Source organism: Mauremys mutica, chromosome 1 (genome assembly GCF_020497125.1).
Source record: "Mauremys mutica isolate MM-2020 ecotype Southern chromosome 1, ASM2049712v1, whole genome shotgun sequence".
In the NCBI taxonomy this organism is placed as follows: domain Eukaryota; kingdom Metazoa; phylum Chordata; order Testudines; family Geoemydidae; genus Mauremys; species Mauremys mutica.
The window spans coordinates 231,067,044-231,086,004 of NC_059072.1; the positions used below are offsets into that span (position 1 = coordinate 231,067,044).

The following is an 18,961-nucleotide window of genomic DNA, read 5'->3' on the forward strand; positions in this document are numbered from 1 at the left end:
CGGCAGCCCCACTACACCACTGGAGACTGCAATCGACTGGGAGATCCTCTAAGATTGACTGATGGATCACTATCGACTGGTTGGTGACCACTGCTCTAGGGAGAAAACTCCATTGAACTACTTTGGATTATAAATATCCTTGCTGAATAGATGCTAGCATACCTGCTAAGAAAAGCAGTTTAGTGTCTGGCTAATAAAGCTAATGGTCCTTCCTGCTGGGACAATTACAGCACAAATTCAGAATCTATTTTACAGAAATTGTCAGAAATTCAAATAAAATAGGAGTAAGACCCTCCTACAGCAAGAGCTACATTTAAGAAACTCTCCTTTAGAGGGGCCCACAAATTAAAAACCAATACTTCCAACAGTCTACAGCAGGGGTGGGCAAACATTTTGGGCCGAGGGCCACATCTGGGTGGGGAAATTGTATGCAAGGCTGGGGCAGGGGTGCGTGAGGGAGTGCAGGGTGTGCGGTGTGCAGGAAGGGGCTCAGGGCAAGGGATTGGGGCAGAGTAGGGGTGCGGACTGCGGGAGGGGGCTCAGGGAAGGAGGTTGGGGTGCAGGAGAGGTGCAGGGTGCACAAGGGGGCTCAGGGCAGGGGGTTGGGGGGCAGAGTGCAGGAGGGGTTCAGGCTCTGGCCCCGCTTACCTAAAGCGTCTCCGGGGTGGCAGTGGCATACACCGGGGCCAGGGCAGGCTCCCTGCATGCCTGCTCTGTCCCCGGCCCAGCGCCACTCAAGGCAGCGCTGGATCCGTAGTTTGCCCACCCCTGGTCTACAGATTATAAAAATAGTAATTCAGTATAAGAGAGGGATAGAATTAAAAAAAGCATCAGTCTCCTTGGTTTAGAAAGTACATCACAAAAATTTAGGAAGCACCATGAAACAATTAGTTTTCTTTAAAAACTTGTAACAGAGTACTGACTATAGTAATAAAAGTTTCATAATCAAGAAAAATAGTTGGAGGCCTTTTTCTAAGATTTTGAGTTACAATTTGAATGTGCCACCAGCTTGCTCATTCTAACCTCAACAGATAGAGCTTTTATCACAATGTATCTTAGCCTATCACATATGAAGGCCATAATCATTTAGTGCCTTAAAATATAATAAAACAAGTTAAAATGGACTTGGATTGAAAGCCAAATGAAAGGATTTTCAGGAGCAATGCATTTAGTCAATTATAGGCTACTGCACTCTCAATATAAAATTGGGAGTGTCTTTAAAAGCAGAATGACAGTACGTAAGCCTTGAAAAATGAAAGCACTTTTCAGTGATGACATGCTTGTTAAGCAAAGGTTTCAGACTACCAGTAGTCTAGGGATGGCAGAAAGACACAAATACACGTTTGATATCAATATAGTACCCAAACTTTTCAAATAAGGGTATAGGGTCAAGGATATTATTTTTATCTTTAAAAACAGTCAGGAGGTGCTTAGACACTTCGATGTCTGAGCCCATATACAGAAGAATGAGTGGGACAGCAACAGAAACTATGCAATATGAGAGAGAGATGAAAGAAACACTAAGCAAGAAGTTCTGCTCAACCATCACTACGAACCAACAAGAAGAGTTTATTTTTATAAGTTAAAACTTGAAATAATTCAGCAACATCTATAATTAGGTATCATGTTAGTGATTACGAGTAGAAATTTCAGCATGATAACTTGATGGAAGTCTAAGATAGATATGGACTAAAGGGTCTGGCAAAAATTCTAGTTAGCTGCTTGTGAAAAGCAATTTTTTTCCCTCTCCATAACTTGCGTGTAAAATACCTTTAAATGTTTTGCCCAATGGCAAGGATATGCAAAGAGGTATTGTACCTTGCCTGATAAGTGTATGTGATAACAAAATGCAGATATGTACATATTATGGAAATGAGGAGTTGTCATCCAGATACGGGTCACTGAGGTACAGCAAGGCGATAAACTAACACCTTGCGTCTGTTAAGCATCAAATAATATTCAATCCAAGCAAAAACAATATCCAACTGCTGAATAATGGTGATCCTGTTACAAGCATATTATGGTAAGTAAATGTTGATTACTGTTGGAAGGTCTTATCAAATAAAAATAAGTGATCAAAAACCTGACTCACCAGAACTGTAGTTATACGCTTTAAAGTTATACTGTGATAAACTGTAACAATTAAGATTGGTTTTATTTTCAATAAACAATCAACACAGAAAAATTCATTTCATATGTTCATAAACTAAACAAACATGATAACCTTACACACCTTCTGATACATTAGTTCCATATAACCACTTTTCAATGTGTGACTACTTTGAAGACACACACAATGTGACATTAAAAGAGGTTTATTAATTTTCTTTCAATGCCTTCCTGACCAAGTACATTCAGTTTACAAGATTTTTATAGCTTCAACCTTGGCAAACTTGTGTTGGGACCTAAAATACAAGTTGGTTCTTTCCTTTTAGTAAGTTAACATCTTTAACAAAGGTTCTGGGGACCAAATTTCTTCCCTCAGTTGTATCTGTGTAACTTCCCTATCTTCAGGTTATGACCTCAGTGCAAGCTGTGCAGATGTAAGTTAATGTTCATTTATAAAATTTATTTCCAGGCCAAGACAGATGGGATATTATGTGTCTGGTGGTCAACAATAAAAGTTTTATGTGCTATAATTCTGAACCACTATATGCCCATCACAGACTACAGATGAAAGTTCTGCTTCCCCCTTGAGTCTATCAATTACAGAAGCATCTTAACAAAAGTTATGACAAAGTTTAAGGACAATAATTTGCTCTGGCAGTTACACCAGATGGAGTCAATGACCTAAATTGTCAAGAATTACTAGTGATTTTTGCATTCCCAATCGCATGCCTTAAAGGAGTCTGATCTTCAATGGCACTCAGAGCTTCTTGGAAGAAAGAAAAAAAAATTAAAATTAAAATAAATTTAAAAAAAAAAATCAGGCCTTTAAGGATATTGCACCAGGCACCCAAAAATCAAGGCATCCAAAATCACTAGTTACCCTTGAAAGCTTAGGCCAATATTACCTCATCATTTCTGCATGTAATACAGGATGTCAAATTACCTCAAGAACAGTTCAAAATGCTTTACCAAAGCTTTTAGATTTTTGTCAGGAAAGCACATCTTCCCCAGTATCTCTGGAAGTTTAACTGTAAATAAACAGAGAAATAAACAAAAATACTTAAGTCTACATTTTAAATAGTTTAATTGCTTTCACCCTATATTTGACTTAATACTCAAAGAGGAATAAAAAAATCTTTCTCCTAGCAGCTTCTCTTCTCTTTCGAAAGTATTTATAAATCACCACCACAAAACACTTACTGTGCATTATAAATATAATGAGGAAGTTAATACTATTACTTCTGTTTCTTGACATACACTGGAGATAATATTTTTATATATATCTGCAGTGTAACTGCTACAAAGCCAGCAAAGTGAGCTCAGAACTCTGTGGCTTCAGCACCCAACAGGCAGATTTTTAAATGCTCATATAAAGAACAATTTTTTAAAAATGTATTTAAAATCTAATGCACATTTTTCAAAATATTTTACTGCAACTAGACAACTGCATTAAACATAAAAATTTCCATTTTGAACTGCTGTGATACCAGTGTGAGATATACCAAGTTTTTTTAAATGGCTGTTCTGTAAGTGCACATGGGACCTAATAGTTTTAAATTATGAGCCAAATTTACCTGAGGCCACTATTGGAAAAAAATTAAAACAGCAATGTAAAACCATCAATTTAGATGTACAGCATACAGATTGTGTTTCATAAAACAAGGGTTATGTTTTACCAAACATCCGTAGCAAATGCTGAGATCCATAGATGTAAGAAGGAGGAGGTGGCTGATCGCTTTGGGGATAGTTCTCCGGCATCAGTTTCCAAGACAACACCTAAATACAACATTCTGGTTAGAAAAATATTTCAAGGTGTGATAAAGAATAGTATAGCCTGACTTAATTCACACAGAAATCTGGATTAGAGGACAATCAGATTTTTTTAAAATATTTTCTTACATTCCTCCTTTTATTTAACTTTCTTGTTTGATGTTAAAAAGGCTGTTTAACACCGTTCGAAGCTTTGCTGTACACACTACAATACTGTAGAGTCCATGCCTCCTAAACACAAATGCACTCCCAATTGTCTTGTAAATTAGCCTATCCAACCAATGCCAGCACAGTTCTAGGAATAAGCATTTTGTTATGTACCTAGTGCTACAGAGTTAACAGCAGAAACACAGAATGCTGTTTTTCATCAGTACCTAGAAAAAAAAAAGTACAGTAGCTCCATTTTTCCCGGTCACACTAATTTCTCAGAGTAGTAATTTTAAAAGAAATATTTTGCTTAATGGTTTTACTGTGTTTATATATGGAAAAATGGAGCTACTGTACTTTTTATATATACATATATACATATATATATACATACACACACACACACATACACACACACACACACACACTTACACTTCAAAGTGACTTCATTTTTAAAGTAAATGTTGGACAGACAAAAAGCCAACTTGGCCACAGAATGGAAAAGAAGTCTTCAGGGTGATGGGTGGACTGGAAACTAAGCCTATAAACCAATAAGTAATGAAACTACTATTTTACTCTGAACTATAGAGATGCTACTGCCCTGCTAAAAAAATGTTGCATTTTACAGGGTCCCAAGTTTTTCCACATAAATCCATCAGTTTGGGGCACCAATTGTGGAGATGCCTCTTCAGCATAGCTGTTACCTCATTGAATTCGTTATTTCTTCTACCTTCAAAGCCAGCAAATACTGCACTCCCTTCTTTGCTAGGAGTCAGAGTGATAGGTGATGACGACCCACTATGGACCGGCGTTTCTTCAAAAAGTGAACAGAAAAATACTTTACACAAAGATCCATTAAATGTGGCGTTTATTTCATTCAGCTAGAAAGGTCAGTTTCTTATGCAGCTATTAAACAGAGTCAACCCCTGCTGCTAAAACCTTTAAAATTTTAAACATAGGAACAAACTGAATATGCAAAACACCTATCACGAGTTTATCAAATCTGCCCACAAAAAACAAAAACAAAACACCATTGCCCTTCATTTCTGACCTGCACCAATCAGTAAAGTTGGCAGCTTTTGTGTAAAGTTATCAAGGGGGACGGCAAGTGGTGCAGACGGGTTTAAGCGAGAAGAGTTCCAGAACTTGGTCCAATCCCTCAGCCCACCCATTGGCTTTTCAGCCTTCAGCCCTGAAACACTCTTGCAATACTTTAGAAGAGGGTCAATGCTAGAAAAACAAATTACTTTGTAGAACTGATATTGGAGAGTTGTGAAAGCGTTGTGTCCAAATAAATTTCCAGATCAAATTTGTTCAGGTTTACAAAGTGTTTTCTAACAGACAGCACTGCAAACTCAATCGCGATGTTAAAGTCCAGCTGTTTTCTTTCTGGTTCTATTATCACTGCTAAAAGACTAAAAAGCTGTCTTCAGTTGCCTTTACTGGAGAGGCAGTGGTCTAACAGGAGAAATAATTAGAAGACAACAAGTTTTGCACAGATCATCCTACCACTGGAACTATCAATAATTCTAGTTATAACACAACCAGAAAAGTATCCAGTTCACTCCCGCAGCTGTGTTGATTCACCAGGGATAAAAATAAAGTATGCCTATATGTAGGGCCCTACCTAATTCAGGATCCATTTTGGTCAATTTCACAGTTATAGGATTTTTAAAAATTGTAAATTTCATGATTTCAGCTATATAAATCTGAAATTTTATGGTGTAATCATAGGGGGTCCTGACCCAAAAAGGAGCTGGGGGGGTCGTAAGGTCATTGTGTGTAGTGGGGGGCAGGGGGGGTTGCGATGCTGCTACCCTTACTTCTGCATTGCTACAGGTGGTGGCGCTGCCTTCAGAGCTCGGTGGCCAGAGAGCAGCGACTGCTGGACAGAAGGCCTGCTCTGAAGGCAGTCTGCTGCCAGCAGCAGCACAGAAGTAAGGATGGCATGGTATGGTATCACCACCCTTACTTCTGCGCTGCTGCCTGCAGAGCTGGGCCCTCAGTCAGCCGCCACTCTCTGAAGAAAGCTGTGCAGAAGTAAGGAGGCACCGTATGGCTTTGCCACTCTTACTTCTGCGCTGCTGCTGGCAGGGCGCTGCCCTCAGAGCAGAGCGTCCAGCCGATAGCTGCCGCTTTCCAGCCACCCAGTTCTGAAGGCAGTGCAGAAGTAAGGGTGGCAATACCACAATCCCCCACTAAAATAACCTTGCAGATGTTTTGGAGCATGAGCTTTCGTGGGTGAATACCCACTTCGTCAGATACCGGCATCTGACAAAGTGGGTATTCACCCACGAAAGCTCATGCTCCAAAACGTCTGTTAGTCTATAAGGTGCCACAGGATTCTTTGCTGCTTTTACAGATCCAGACTAACATGGCTACCCCTCTGATACTTAAAATAACCTTGTGACCTGCCCCCCCTGCAACTCCCTTTTGGGTCAGGACCCCCAATTTAAGAAACTCTGGTCTCCCCCATTAAATTGGTATAGTATAGGGTAAAATAACACAAAAGATCAGATTTCACTGGGGGGAGACAACACCCGATTTCATGGTCTGTAACGTGTTTTTCATGGCTGTGAATATGGTAGGGTCCTACCTACCTATATGACTGAATATATACAAGAACTATGTCATATATATTATATTATATTATATATATAAAAAAAGAGCAGATCTGCATTTTTATTCTGAAAAACGATGACTTTATGACCTTGTTCCCTAATTTTGCTTTGGGACAGACAACAACATGGAATCCATTTTTAGAGTAATTTTTCCAGATGATCAAAGCTCATTTAAATGTCAGAAAAGTCACACATGCGTGTGGACAATGTGAATGAGGCAGTTTGTGCAGACTTGAACTAAAAAGAACTGTTCCTGTGAGTGCCACTCAACCATCAGAAATTTAATTAATAATGTAGATATACCTATCTCCTAGAACTGGAAGGGACCCTGAAGGGTCATTGAGTCCAGCCCCCTGCCTTCACTAGCAGGACCAAGTACTGATTTTGCCCCAGATCCTTAAGAAGCCCCCTCAAGGATTGAACTAACAACCCTGGGTTTAGCAGGCCAATGCTCAAACCACTGAGCTATCCCTCCCCCCACCTGAAAGCTCAATTGAAAACCTTTGGCCTGATTTTCAAAGCTGCTGACCCATCATGTGAAAGCCAGGCAACCAGTTTTTAATCCAACCACTTCAGACAAATCCTTGTAAACCTATTCATCCAGAGTGTCTTACAGAACAATCCAAGTGGCCTCCCATCCGGTGGGCACAGAGCCATTTGTGGCTGCCTATTACAGACCCCAGACCCTCAGAGCACCTCACCCTACAGCCACCCAGCCAGCAGAAACCCCAGAACACTTCGCAAGTATTATTCTGCAACTCTTTTCCCCCCCACCCCCAAGTTCCCAGACTAGTCAAAATCTGCCAAGAACACTGAGTCCCAGTGGACACCCCCCACCCCCGCCGCCCACATCAGTGGGATAAGCAATCACCTGGGACAGCCTACAAGAACAATAATACATCTATCAAGTGTAACGAGCTATGAGATGCCCTCTACTAGTGAAAGTGTGAATAAGTAAAAAGTTTCATTTGTTGCCCACAAAGTGGCAAAGTGTACCTATTATTAGTTTAGAAGCCATACAGAATATAGAAGGTTTTACCTAAAAAGAACAAAAGTAATTAGTGAACAGGACAGAGAGAGGGAGGAAAAAGTTTTTCTTCAACTCAATTTACAGTTCCTATTTCTGACATCATGGATATTATTTTTTTATTTTTAAAGGGGAGGCTGGGAGGGACAAGAGTAAGGTAGGATCCTTCATACTGGGCAATGGATTCTTTATAATGTGTTGGAAATGTAAGAAGTTTCAGAACAGAAACTCTTCTGTGCATAAAACAGTTATACTGGAAACAGTATGTATAATTCAGCACACTGGAAAAAGCTGGCAAACAAAAACATCCCAGTACTTCAGAAGTGCTTTGCCCTTACCTAAACAAACGGAACATACCGACCAGCTCTTCTCCCTTAACTCCCTAAAAAGTTACCTCTTCACAATCCCAGCATGCAGCTTCATCTCCTCTTCTCTACCATGTGTCACAGCTGCAGCTTCTGTGCGACAGTAGGCCAGTCAGCACTCAGGGTCCTCTCACTTAGCTGGCTCTCCCTTTACTACAATCTCACCTCTCCACTACTGGTCCTACCTACTTCCAAGTCTTTCCCATGATTCTCACAAAAGCCATTCTCTGCCCAGTTTCCATTACTTGCTTAAAACTCCCCCACAGTCGCTACAGATTTCCCATTTGTACATAAAAAATTAGAGGCAAAAGGTTAATATGACAACAAGGAACTACTCAAGACAAACATATTTGTTCTGCAGCCCACAAAGGTGTTGTGATCTACAGTAATATCATAAAACTGAAACCTACTTTTTTCCAGATGCAAAAACAGTTTTGGCATTGAAGCGGGCGTATCGAGATGCCGTCGTTTAGGTTGTGGAGATGCACTACTTTCTGACAACCTGTCGCAGTTCGATGTATGACGTGTAGAACGCCTCAGAGACTGTAGTATTTCAGGCTCAGCTTTTCGCCTCTTGGGTGTTGCTGGCTCTCCTGTTGTAGGCTGACTGTCTGTGGATTGAGGAGTTGGTGGATTCAGCAGAGGTGGACTCGGGGATAGCTCCTCCTGATTTCTAGGAAATGAGGAGAAAGCCTCTCATATAATTATAAAAGAGAACAGCTTTCCAGATTTAAAAAAAATAAAAAAATCCTGTCTTCTCGGATCTAGCTAAATAATTTTCCAAATTAGGGTTAAAGTCTCCTTTTGAAAATTGGGGGACAATGTGGCTTATTATTTAAAATGTTGAGTTCCCCAAATATAAGTATTTATTTTTCAAATGTTGAAGCCCTTTACACCAATTAAACAAATGTAAACCTTAATCTATTCCCAAATTTTCAGTTTCCTTCTATACCACTTAGTTCTACCTTATTTTCTTTCCGAGGTTAAGTTAACCTTCTGGCTGCAACAAAAATTCCAAACCAGGACAAAAAAAACCCACAAAAACAATGGTTGGAAGAAAGAGTTCAAGATTTTATAAAAGCTATTCTGAAATACAAAAGCAACATGTTATGATTAATCACCCTACCTATTTCAAAATGTATTTCAGTGCTCAACAAAATAATGTGTTTACTGCCTCATGACACAATTCAGAGTCTATCCAAATTACCTGTTAGTGTTTGCTGCATTTTCTTTGATTGGAAGAAAGAATTTGGATGAAGTCACCTTCTTAAACTGTGCTTGCTCATAGGGATAGAGCAAGATCAATGGAAGAATGAAGTCAAAGGTTATCCTCAGTCCATCCACCATTTCTTTACATAACTCAACACTAGAGAAAAGGTTGAAAAGGAGGGAGAGGAGGATTCAGTTCTAGGTTAGGGAACCGCGGCCAATGGGAGCTTCGGGAGAGGTACCCAAGGCGAGGGCAGCGCGTGGAGCCCTCTGCCCCCCTCTCTCCCAAGGGCCACAGGGACATGGTGCTGGCGCTTCTGGTAGTGGCACGGCACGGGGCCAGGGCAGGCAGTCTATCCTGTGCTAGCCCTGCAGTGGGCTACCGCCACCCTGGAGCTGCTCCAGGAAAGCAGCGCTGGGCCAGAGCCCGCACCTCGAACCCTCTTGCACCCTGCACCTCAACTCCCTGCCGCACCCCTCCTGCACCCCTGCCCTGAGCCCCCTGCTGCACCCTGCACCTCCTCCTGCACCCCAACCCCCGCCCTGAGCCTTCCTGCACACTGCAATCCCTTCCGCACCCCAGCCCCCTGCCCTAGCCCTAAATTCATGGCCCTGCATGCAGTTTCCCACCCAGATGTGGCCCTTGGGCCAAAAATTTCCCACCCCTGGTCTACAAAATAGGGCAACTCTATCTCACATGGGTGTTGTTAATATGGGTGAAATGCTGGGACACTCCCATTAATAAAGAGACCAAAGGAAATACCTGTAAGTTCACATAAACAGACCATAGAATGGTGTGAAAAAGCATAGGAGAGAAAGGACAAAGGAATACAGCTTTTGGGAAAGCACTGTTTTTCAAACAGTGCATACCATTTCATTATTTAGTTGACTCTTTGTGAGCAGTAAGGAGGACGGAGTTTCTCTAATTTAGGTGGCAGATAATCCCCTTGACCATAATTTGCTTGTAAGTGACAAAGAGTCCTGGAATTGTTGCTTTGAAGTTACTACTTACAGCCGTGGTGGGCAACCAGCGGGCCACGGGCCGCATGCAGCCCATCAGGGTAATCTGATTGCGAGTAGTAAAACATTTTGCTGACATTGACCGTCAGCAGGTACGGCCCCCCGCAGCTCCCAGTGGCTGCAGTTCGTCCTTCCCGGCCAATGGGAGCTGTGGGAAGCAGCGGGCAACAGAGACGTGCTGGCCCGGTGCTTCCCACAGTTCCCATTAGCTGTAATTTATTTTATTTAAATCAACATTTAAAAATCTAATAGTCTCAATTAGTACACATACACTAGTTTAAATTAATAAAAAAGTACATTGAGTTCTCTGTTCCTATTTCTGATGTCTCATGATAAGCACTAGTTTGGGATATTGTACTGCAAAAAGAACCTAAGTATCATTATCCTGTCAAAATAGTGAATGATACATGATAGTACAAACTGAAGCACTGCAGGGAATAAGAAAATTCTGAATTGCTAAAACAGAATGTGACAAAACAAATTAAAGTTTGTTTGTTTTTTAAAAGGATTAAAGACTACACCCCAATGTTAACCTGAAATAGGACAGCCCATCCATTTGGACTGTTACTTTAAGAGGAGTTAACCCCGGAGCAGGAGGGATCATAAGTTTCAAAAAAATCACCAACATGCCATGTATGGATGTTTTATCACTACACACATTTATCTTCACTGCATAGTGATCCTTGAGATTAAGAGCATTCGGCAGCCTAATCACACAAGAAAGTGACTTGCCTGTAACTGGTGTCCTCTGAAGGCATTTTGTGATACACCTGCACTTTTGGAGTTTGCGCTCTTATAACTTGACCAGGTGCCAACTCATAAAGCTCAAAGTTTAACTTTACTTCAGCAGGGGGTGTCTCACACCAGCCCCTGCAGTGGAAGATAGGTACCTCTTAGTGCTCAAAATTAGATTCTTGTCATGCAGAGGTGAAAATGCCCCATATATACAGAAATTCTTAACAAAATGGCTAAAATAGAAGCCTTGACTTATGTGACAGAAGGGGAGAGTGATGTTTTATTGTAATGTAAATACAGAATAAATATGAAATTAAATAATTAGTTAGTTTAAATTCAGTTAAGGAAATATATGTGCTGTAATGAAAGGACCTAACTAGCAAGCAGAAAGAAGGTCTTGAAAGTAATAATCTAAGGCCAAAAGAAATTAACTAGGGAGGATGTTGGTTCAAAGAATAACTAATAAAGTAAGGTGAAGTCTCTAAAAAGAGGACCTCTGACCAAAAGGGGTGACTGCAGACGGTTTTAAATAAGAGAGAATCTGTCCAAGAAGGAGCCAGGATGGAGCTCCCCATCCCACAGACCAGTATTATTTTAAAAAGTAAAGCCCCATGTGAACCCAGGTGCAACAAAAAAAGCTACTGGTCAGCAAGGAGGAGAGGCCTTGGGGAAAAAGGAGGCTGTAAATCTTGTCTGGATTAATACTGGAAATAAGGGTGAACTGTCTCAAATTGTTTCGTAGCTAAAGTAGTAATAGCTATGACATCATTTGTTTGTTGAAGGGTATAAAAAGCTATGAATTTGAGGGTTCTTTGTCAGACCCTACCTGATCATGCTGAAGAACACCAGGATGAGAATGCCAAATGTAGGGGAAACTATCTGTAAGTATACTGATCACACGCTTATGAATGCTTTGTTGCTGTATTTGGGTGCAGTGACTGCTCATCCTTTGGGCTGTTAGGCATGTTTAGAGCAATTGTATAAAATACCATTTGGCCTTAATAAAGGACTTTATGGTTAAATTAGTATTGTGGTAATATCCCTGTATTATTATTAGCAATTCCAACATCAACTCTTTGAATAAGAGTAATTTTCTCATCTCTAAACATAAAGTTGTCCTGATATTGTTGTGCTGTCTTATACACTGGGGTATGAGTCCACTGTATATGGATGGGCACAAAAGCACACACCTAAAACCTGGGCTTGAAATTCAAATCCGTTCTTCCTCTACATCCAAACAAATGTTAAACATGACTTACTTCTTTTCTGGTGGGACATAATGAAGGTTCATGTTGACATGTGAAGTCATTTGATGGTGCCGAGATCTTTCATTAGCTGAAAACGCTGCATTAATGGCAAAATTCTTCACATATGACTCCAAGATAGTTATTATATTTCTCTGACAAGGCAGTTTCACTAGCTGAAGAGACAATTTGATGACTGTCAAATAGTACAATTATGGATTTAAGCAATGAGCCACAACATTAACTTGTGACCCACTGCCTAGCCTAATTAACTAGCCTAGTCAGCAAAACTTTATACATATATTTCAAATTTGCTCCTTAAATTATACTTTTGCTCAATCCCTTGTGTGTCCAGTTTTGGGGAACATATAAATATAATAGAAGGGGATTAGCTCAATGTTCTATTCCAAGTTTCCTAAAACAAAACCAAATAAAGATGTGAACCCCCATTTTACAGATTAATATATTGTTAATTCAGTACTCTAGTAATTTAGAAGCCTTATCCCCTGAAATCTTAGGGGTTTTGCTGTGAAAGCAAGTTAGCTAAAATAATGGAAATCACTACATGCAAGTACAACTTTTGACTGCCTTCAGGTATTTTTTTCTTATACTCTCCCTCATTTAGCCAATCATACCCGTTTTCTCCTGTTAATATAATAACAGTCTTCTTCAAGCTTTTTTTTCAAAACTTCAGGAATTTCTATACTTATTGCTCTTTCTTCCATATCCCTTTTACTGTGAATCTCTTGTTCTTCTTTCTGCAACAGCACAAATCAGTGTAAGAAAAAATGATTAGTGTTACTAGTTAATTACTGTAGTATTTTAGGCAAAACTAGATCAAATTTTAAAATTTCTGTGAAATAGAAACTGAATCTAATTACTTGTATGGTAAAATACATGTAACAGTACACAATGTAGTTTCTTACCAGTAACACCTTCAATTTATGTGAAAGTCATGTTTTAAAAATTCTATTTGTTTTTTCACTGTTTTCCTGTTTGCTTTTTGCTCATTCACATTAAATTTAATTTAATAATAATTAAATTATCAATTAGGTCACTTTTTGTTTGTTTATAACCAATTCCACTTTCAAATGATCTCTCCTGCAGTGTTTAGATTATAAACAGCTTTCACACACCTGTTTCCACTGACGTTTTTGTACAGTGGAAATATTTCTACTGGTCTTAGATTCTTACAAATAGGTCTAAATTTTAGCCTAATTTGAGTTGGCAGACCCTCTTTAAAGAAACACTGTACATCAGCCATTAAAATCCTGATGGCATTAGAATCTGCTTCACCTGAAGAGACTAGTAACATTTTACACTAACTATAAATCCGGGTAGTGCTGTTTGCTGGCAGACCTTAAGAGTGGAAATAGAATGAGAGGAACAAATCCAAGTTAATACATTTTGTATTGAGATCAATGCCATCTAAGGGAATAAAACATCTTCTAGGAGTTTGAATAGCTCTACTACAATAAGACCTCTATTAAGAGTCAAAAAATCATGAGTTCTAGTCCTGGCCCTATGACTACATGCTGCATGGCCTTGAGCAATTAATTCACTTAACCTATCTCAATTTTCCCAGTTTTCAATCATGCAAAGTACTAAGTATTATTAAAATCAAGGGAGCTCATAGGAATATACCATGTCTGTCCTCTCTTCAATGTCACTTTCTTCACTTTTTATTTCTTCATCGGTTCCTTCATCACTGTCATCAGAAGAACTACTTATAGCTGTTTAAGAGAGAAATGAGTTATCTTTGATATTTAACAAATTTATTCTGCATATTACATTGGACAGAGATTCATACCCAACAATTTTTCACTTTGTAACATTTAATTCAAGGCTGTTTGCTTTGTTTTTTGTAATGAGGTATAAACTAGAAATGCTGAAGGAATATTTTAAGTATTTTAGTGTGCAATAGTTAGGAAGCTCAAACAAACAGAATGTTCATATATCAACTTTAAATATGAACATTCCCCAATATATGCAAATTCACAAAATTTTTCAACAACCAGTAGCTCTTTTAATTTTCACTGGACTCTTGTTGTAAGCAAAAGGTTACAGTATTCAGCTTAAAAAGGCAAAAAGAAGAAAAAGCTTTTAAATAAATATCACTTCATATGCCCAAATGCAAGTTGTGAACAAGTTATACCAAATGTTGAAATGAAAAAGTGGTAAATAATAACGGTGTAAAGATGTCTGAATCAGAGGAATGACAATGGCCAGCATACTAATGAAGTGTTGACGCTGCAAAACAATACAAACAGACCTTAAAGTTACTGGAAAAATGCCCTGGACTAGATGGCTGATAGAAGAAAGAGGCCAGGAACAACCACCAGCATGCTGGAGGCAAGAAACAGACCTCTTTACCATGCAGGTAGGGAAAAATCCTGTTTCCCAGAAGATCAGGACAAGCCAAAATGGTAACTGCGCAAGCAAGGCAAGGACAACAGGAGAGGCTGGGGCCAGACAGAGCAACACTACTCTCAGATCAAAGGGAAGAGGCCAGATTTTTAAAGATATTTAGGTGCTGCTGTTCTCTGCATCGCAACTACATGCCTAAATCCCTTGTTGAATATGAGATTTAAGCTCCTAAATCAGTTAGATGTTGACAAGCTGAGAGCAGCAACACCTAAATAGCTTTAAAAATCTGGGCCAGAGTGCCCAGAAGAGCTGAATGAGGGTGAAGCAAAAAGTACTGTCTGCCTCAAGGGTAGGGAGAGGAGGAGGATATCTTGGTGTAACATCTGCTCATTTTTTATAAAAAACATATTAATATATTTCATATGGTTATATTAACATTCTAGCCAGTGCTATTACATGCCTATAATACCAAACCCAGTAGCAAATCAGATTGTTCAGTTTGCACAATTACAGTAAAACTTGTTTTATGAATGAATTGAGGATCGAGTTCATAAAACTGAGCATCTCAATTTACAGTATATACAGGATACGTTGCAGTATGGTGCCCTGCATTGTTTTCTTGTCCTTCAAATCACTGCAAAGTGATTACCAACACAATGAAGGCATCAGAATGTGAAGGGATGTCAACTTGTTCCTCATCAACATCACTTTCGTTATGTGTTCCCCCCGCCTCCATCTACTCGGGAAAAATTGTTCATATAACTGGTTGTTCAGAAGACTGAAGTTTGTAAAATTGAGATGCTACAGTAGTTTAATAAGTTAATTTTGTAAATAGCATGATGCAAGTGTAGTCATCAAATCAAAGAGAAGACAACTCACAATTTTCACTGCTCTCATCGTTTTCCTCAGCAGGAAGGCTTTTTAACACAGAGTCAACACCAGGCAGCCGACAATGTCTCTTCTTCCTTCCTTTTCTTCTCCTAAAGAAGAATTTGAGTGAATTGTTCAATCTGTCATTACTCCACTTGTTTACTACTGCTGCCAAAGCATAAGAAGCAATGCTATATGCAAAAGCAAGAATAAAATATGCATAGGCAATGAATGTTTGTGATTGTATTTATTATTTCAACGATAATTTACTTGAGGGACAATATTCGGTGGTGAACACATCAATGTTTTTACATTTTACTATACTCCAGCCACCCTGTTCTTCTCTGTGGCCATAAAAGGCTAGCAAGTATTACAGACAGATACCATATTGTCCTGAGTATAGGCCGCACTTTTTTCCCGTAATTTAAGTCTTTAAATTAGGGGTGCGGCCTATAATCAGGAACTTGAAAAAAAAAATAAAAACAATAAAAATACTTCAAATCCCAGCCGCGGCGGGGAGCCCAGAGCGCTTTCAATCCCAGCCGCGGCCGGGAATCAGAGCGCTCTGGGCTGCCCCAGCAGTGTGCCCGGCTCCACGTACCCGCGTCCATCGGCCCTGGCCTCGCGCCGCCCGGCTCCAGCCCCGGGCGCGTCCCCGCCCCGCTCCGGCCCCAGGCCCACGTACCTGCCTCCGCTGGCCACGTCCCCGCCTCCCCTGCCGCCCGGCTCCACCCCGGCTGCGTCCCCGCCTCCCCCACCACCCGGCTCCAGCCCCGTGTACCCGACTCCGCGGGCACCGGCCTCAGGGCCGCGGGGGGGGGGGCAAAGGGGGCAATTTGCCCCCGGGGCCCAGCAGGGGCCCCCACGAGAGTTTTTCGGGGCCCCCAGAGCGGTGTCCTTCACTCGTTCCAGGGGGCCCGGAAAACTCTTGCGGGGCCGGGCGCAGGAGCTTCTTCTGCTCCTGGTCTTCGCCTGCGAGGGGGGGGTCCTTCCGCTCCGGGGCGGAAGGACCCCCCACTGGCGAGTTACCGCCCAAGCAGGACCCGCTGCCGAAGTTCAGCCCGGTCTTCGGCGGTAATTTGGCGGCGGGGGGCCCTTCCGTTCCAGGACCCGCCACCGAAGTGCCCAGAAGACCCGCGGCGGGGCCTCCCGCCGCCGAATTACCGCCGAAGACCGGGCTGCACTTCAGTGGCGGGTCCCGTTTCAGCGGTAATTTGGCGGCGGGGGCGCCCCGCCGCAGGTCTTCAGGACACTTCGGCGGCAGGTCCCAGAATGGAAGCCCCCCCCCCCCCCCCGCCGAAGACCCTGGTCCCCCGGAATTCTCTGGGCGGCCCTGCCTGGCCACGCGTCCCCCACCGCCCGGCGCCGCATCGCCCGTCCCCCGCCGCCCGGCTCCGGCCCCGGCCCCGCATCCCTTCCCGGCTGCCCTACTCTGGCCGGCCAGCTACCTGGCTCTGGCCGTCCGGCTCCCGCCACATATTTTAAGTTAAAAAAAGTTAAAAATTTAATTTTTTTAAAATAGCACCAAACTTTAAGGGTGCGGCTTATAATCAGGAGCGGCCTATACTCGAAACAATACGGTATTTGTTTTTGGAGAAAGAGCCCATTTGAAGGCAAGAGATAAACGTATTCCTTACATGCGAGCTACAGCTTTTCTTGCCAATTTACGTTGTAATCTGCGATTTTCGTCTGTATCACGAAGAACATGATCTTCAGCTGCCCATCTATCCCAGCTAAATATGGGGCAAAAGAAAAAAATGTTAATAAATAGAAACTGACTTTACCAATAAATACTGAATGACAAATGTAGATTTACAGTCATCTACAAAGTAATATTTTAGTGCTCTTTAGAAGCAAAATCTGGAATTAAGTGGTACTATGATGTAGACTTGCATCTTTTTGCACCATCCTTTGGCTTTATTTTTCCTTTTAAATATGAGAGAGAGAGAGACAGAGAGAGACTGAGACTTTCTCCTTAACTTTATAAGTTGCAGTACTTGAAGCAACAAGATAATGTTAAGGAATATTCTGTCAACATCAGAATGTTTCCAGACTTCACCATCAAGCAACTCAGATTATGACAGAGATAGAGTTTGAGTTTCCAACTACAAAGGGGCCATAAACCAATATGTCAACATAAATGAATTAGTCCCATAGAAAGCATTGATTAAAAGTATTCACAAAATAAAGATAACTGAAATCGTCCTTTTTCATTATAGTATTATTTCTTCCTATGAAGGTATAGTAATCTTTATGTTGAAATGTTCACAATTAATATAAATACTACAATTATAATTACACTCAAATTATCAATGGGTAATCAGTGCAACAACAGAGAGAAATACAGCTTTATAATCCTGGAACCTAACAGTGCCATTTTTATGTTAATTGGAGATCTCCTGAAATTTAGCAAGGTTACTCCTTTTACACTCATTTATAATACTAAGTAACTTTAAACTGCCCCTTTCCATAATTATATTCCCACCACCTTCTTACTGGCTCTTTATATTACACATCATTTAAATTAACATCTGCGTCAACGTCTTTCCCATACTATCAATATAGATAGAATTTTTAATAAAACATTCACAACTTTTAAAAGTACTCGTTAAAAACCTTGCTCAAACCAGTTATAACCAAAACATAATGGTATCATAACCCTGGGCCATATCCTTCCTAACTCTTACTTTCCGATAACTAGGGTCCTACCAAAATCAAGGTTCTCTTTGGTCAATTTCATGCCCCGGGGGTCTTAAAATTGACCAATTTTACAATTTCAGATGCTTGCATCTGGAAATTTCACTGTGTTGTAACTGTGGGGGGGGGGTCCTGATCCAAAAGGGGATTGTGATGAGGCCCAAAGCTGTTGTAGGGAGGTTGCAGGATTGCCATACTCACTTCTGTGTTGCCTTCAGAGACCATCTCTGAAGGCAGCAGCTGCGGAGTTTCCTGCAGCTGGAGGAGGCTCCCGGAGGTGGAAGTAGGTGCGATCGCCCCAGTGCTGCTGGGAGTGCCCCAACCAGGGGCTCCTAGCAGCTAGTCAGGGCCAGTGGTGGATTAAGGCATGGGCTCATGGGCCCATGCCTAGATGCCCCAGAAAATTTCAAAAATGGGGGCCCCGGCCCTGGCAGAGCCACAGGGTGGAAGCCCCGAGCCCCAGCAAGCGCTGTGGGGGCTGAAGCCCCAAACTCGGGCGCCCTGAGCCCCAGCAGAAGCCGCAGGGGCTGAAGCACCAAGTCTGGGCAGGAGCCAGGAAGAGAGGGCCAGAATCCCCGAGCCTGGGTGGCCAGAAGCCCACAAAGGAGCCTTGGGGGGCAGCAGCCCTGAGCCAGGGCACCCCGAGCCCCAGCTGGAGCCATGTGGGGGCGGCAGCCCTGGGCCTGGCCAGAAGCCAGGGAGGGAAAGGGGGACAGAAGCCAGGATCTGTGGGGAGTGAAAGTCCCGAGTCCCGACTGGAGCTGCAGGGAGGCAGCCCCC

General features: G+C 41.6%; 1 protein-coding gene across 5 annotated transcripts in view; it reads right to left on the reverse strand.

Annotated features, from left to right (window-relative positions):
- The window catches only part of MSL3 (MSL complex subunit 3), a 41,220-nt gene that overhangs the window by 18,163 nt on the left and 4,096 nt on the right, over window positions 1-18,961 (reverse strand). For 4 of the 5 annotated variants that reach the window (XM_044983801.1, XM_044983953.1, XM_044983725.1 and 1 more), the window contains exons 3-13: window positions 17,122-17,217; window positions 15,494-15,594; window positions 13,892-13,980; window positions 12,883-13,005; window positions 12,263-12,423; window positions 11,001-11,138; window positions 9,247-9,405; window positions 8,450-8,712; window positions 4,731-4,840; window positions 3,786-3,885; window positions 3,053-3,137 (exon numbers count right to left, since the gene is read on the reverse strand). In XM_044983801.1, coding sequence (XP_044839736.1) covers window positions 3,053-3,137; window positions 3,786-3,885; window positions 4,731-4,840; window positions 8,450-8,712; window positions 9,247-9,405; window positions 11,001-11,138; window positions 12,263-12,423; window positions 12,883-13,005; window positions 13,892-13,980; window positions 15,494-15,594; window positions 17,122-17,217 — 1,425 coding nt within the window. The remainder of the gene's footprint in view (window positions 1-3,052; window positions 3,138-3,785; window positions 3,886-4,730; window positions 4,841-8,449; window positions 8,713-9,246; window positions 9,406-11,000; window positions 11,139-12,262; window positions 12,424-12,882; window positions 13,006-13,891; window positions 13,981-15,493; window positions 15,595-17,121; window positions 17,218-18,961) is intronic. The other variant, XM_044983875.1, reaches the window with a different exon arrangement.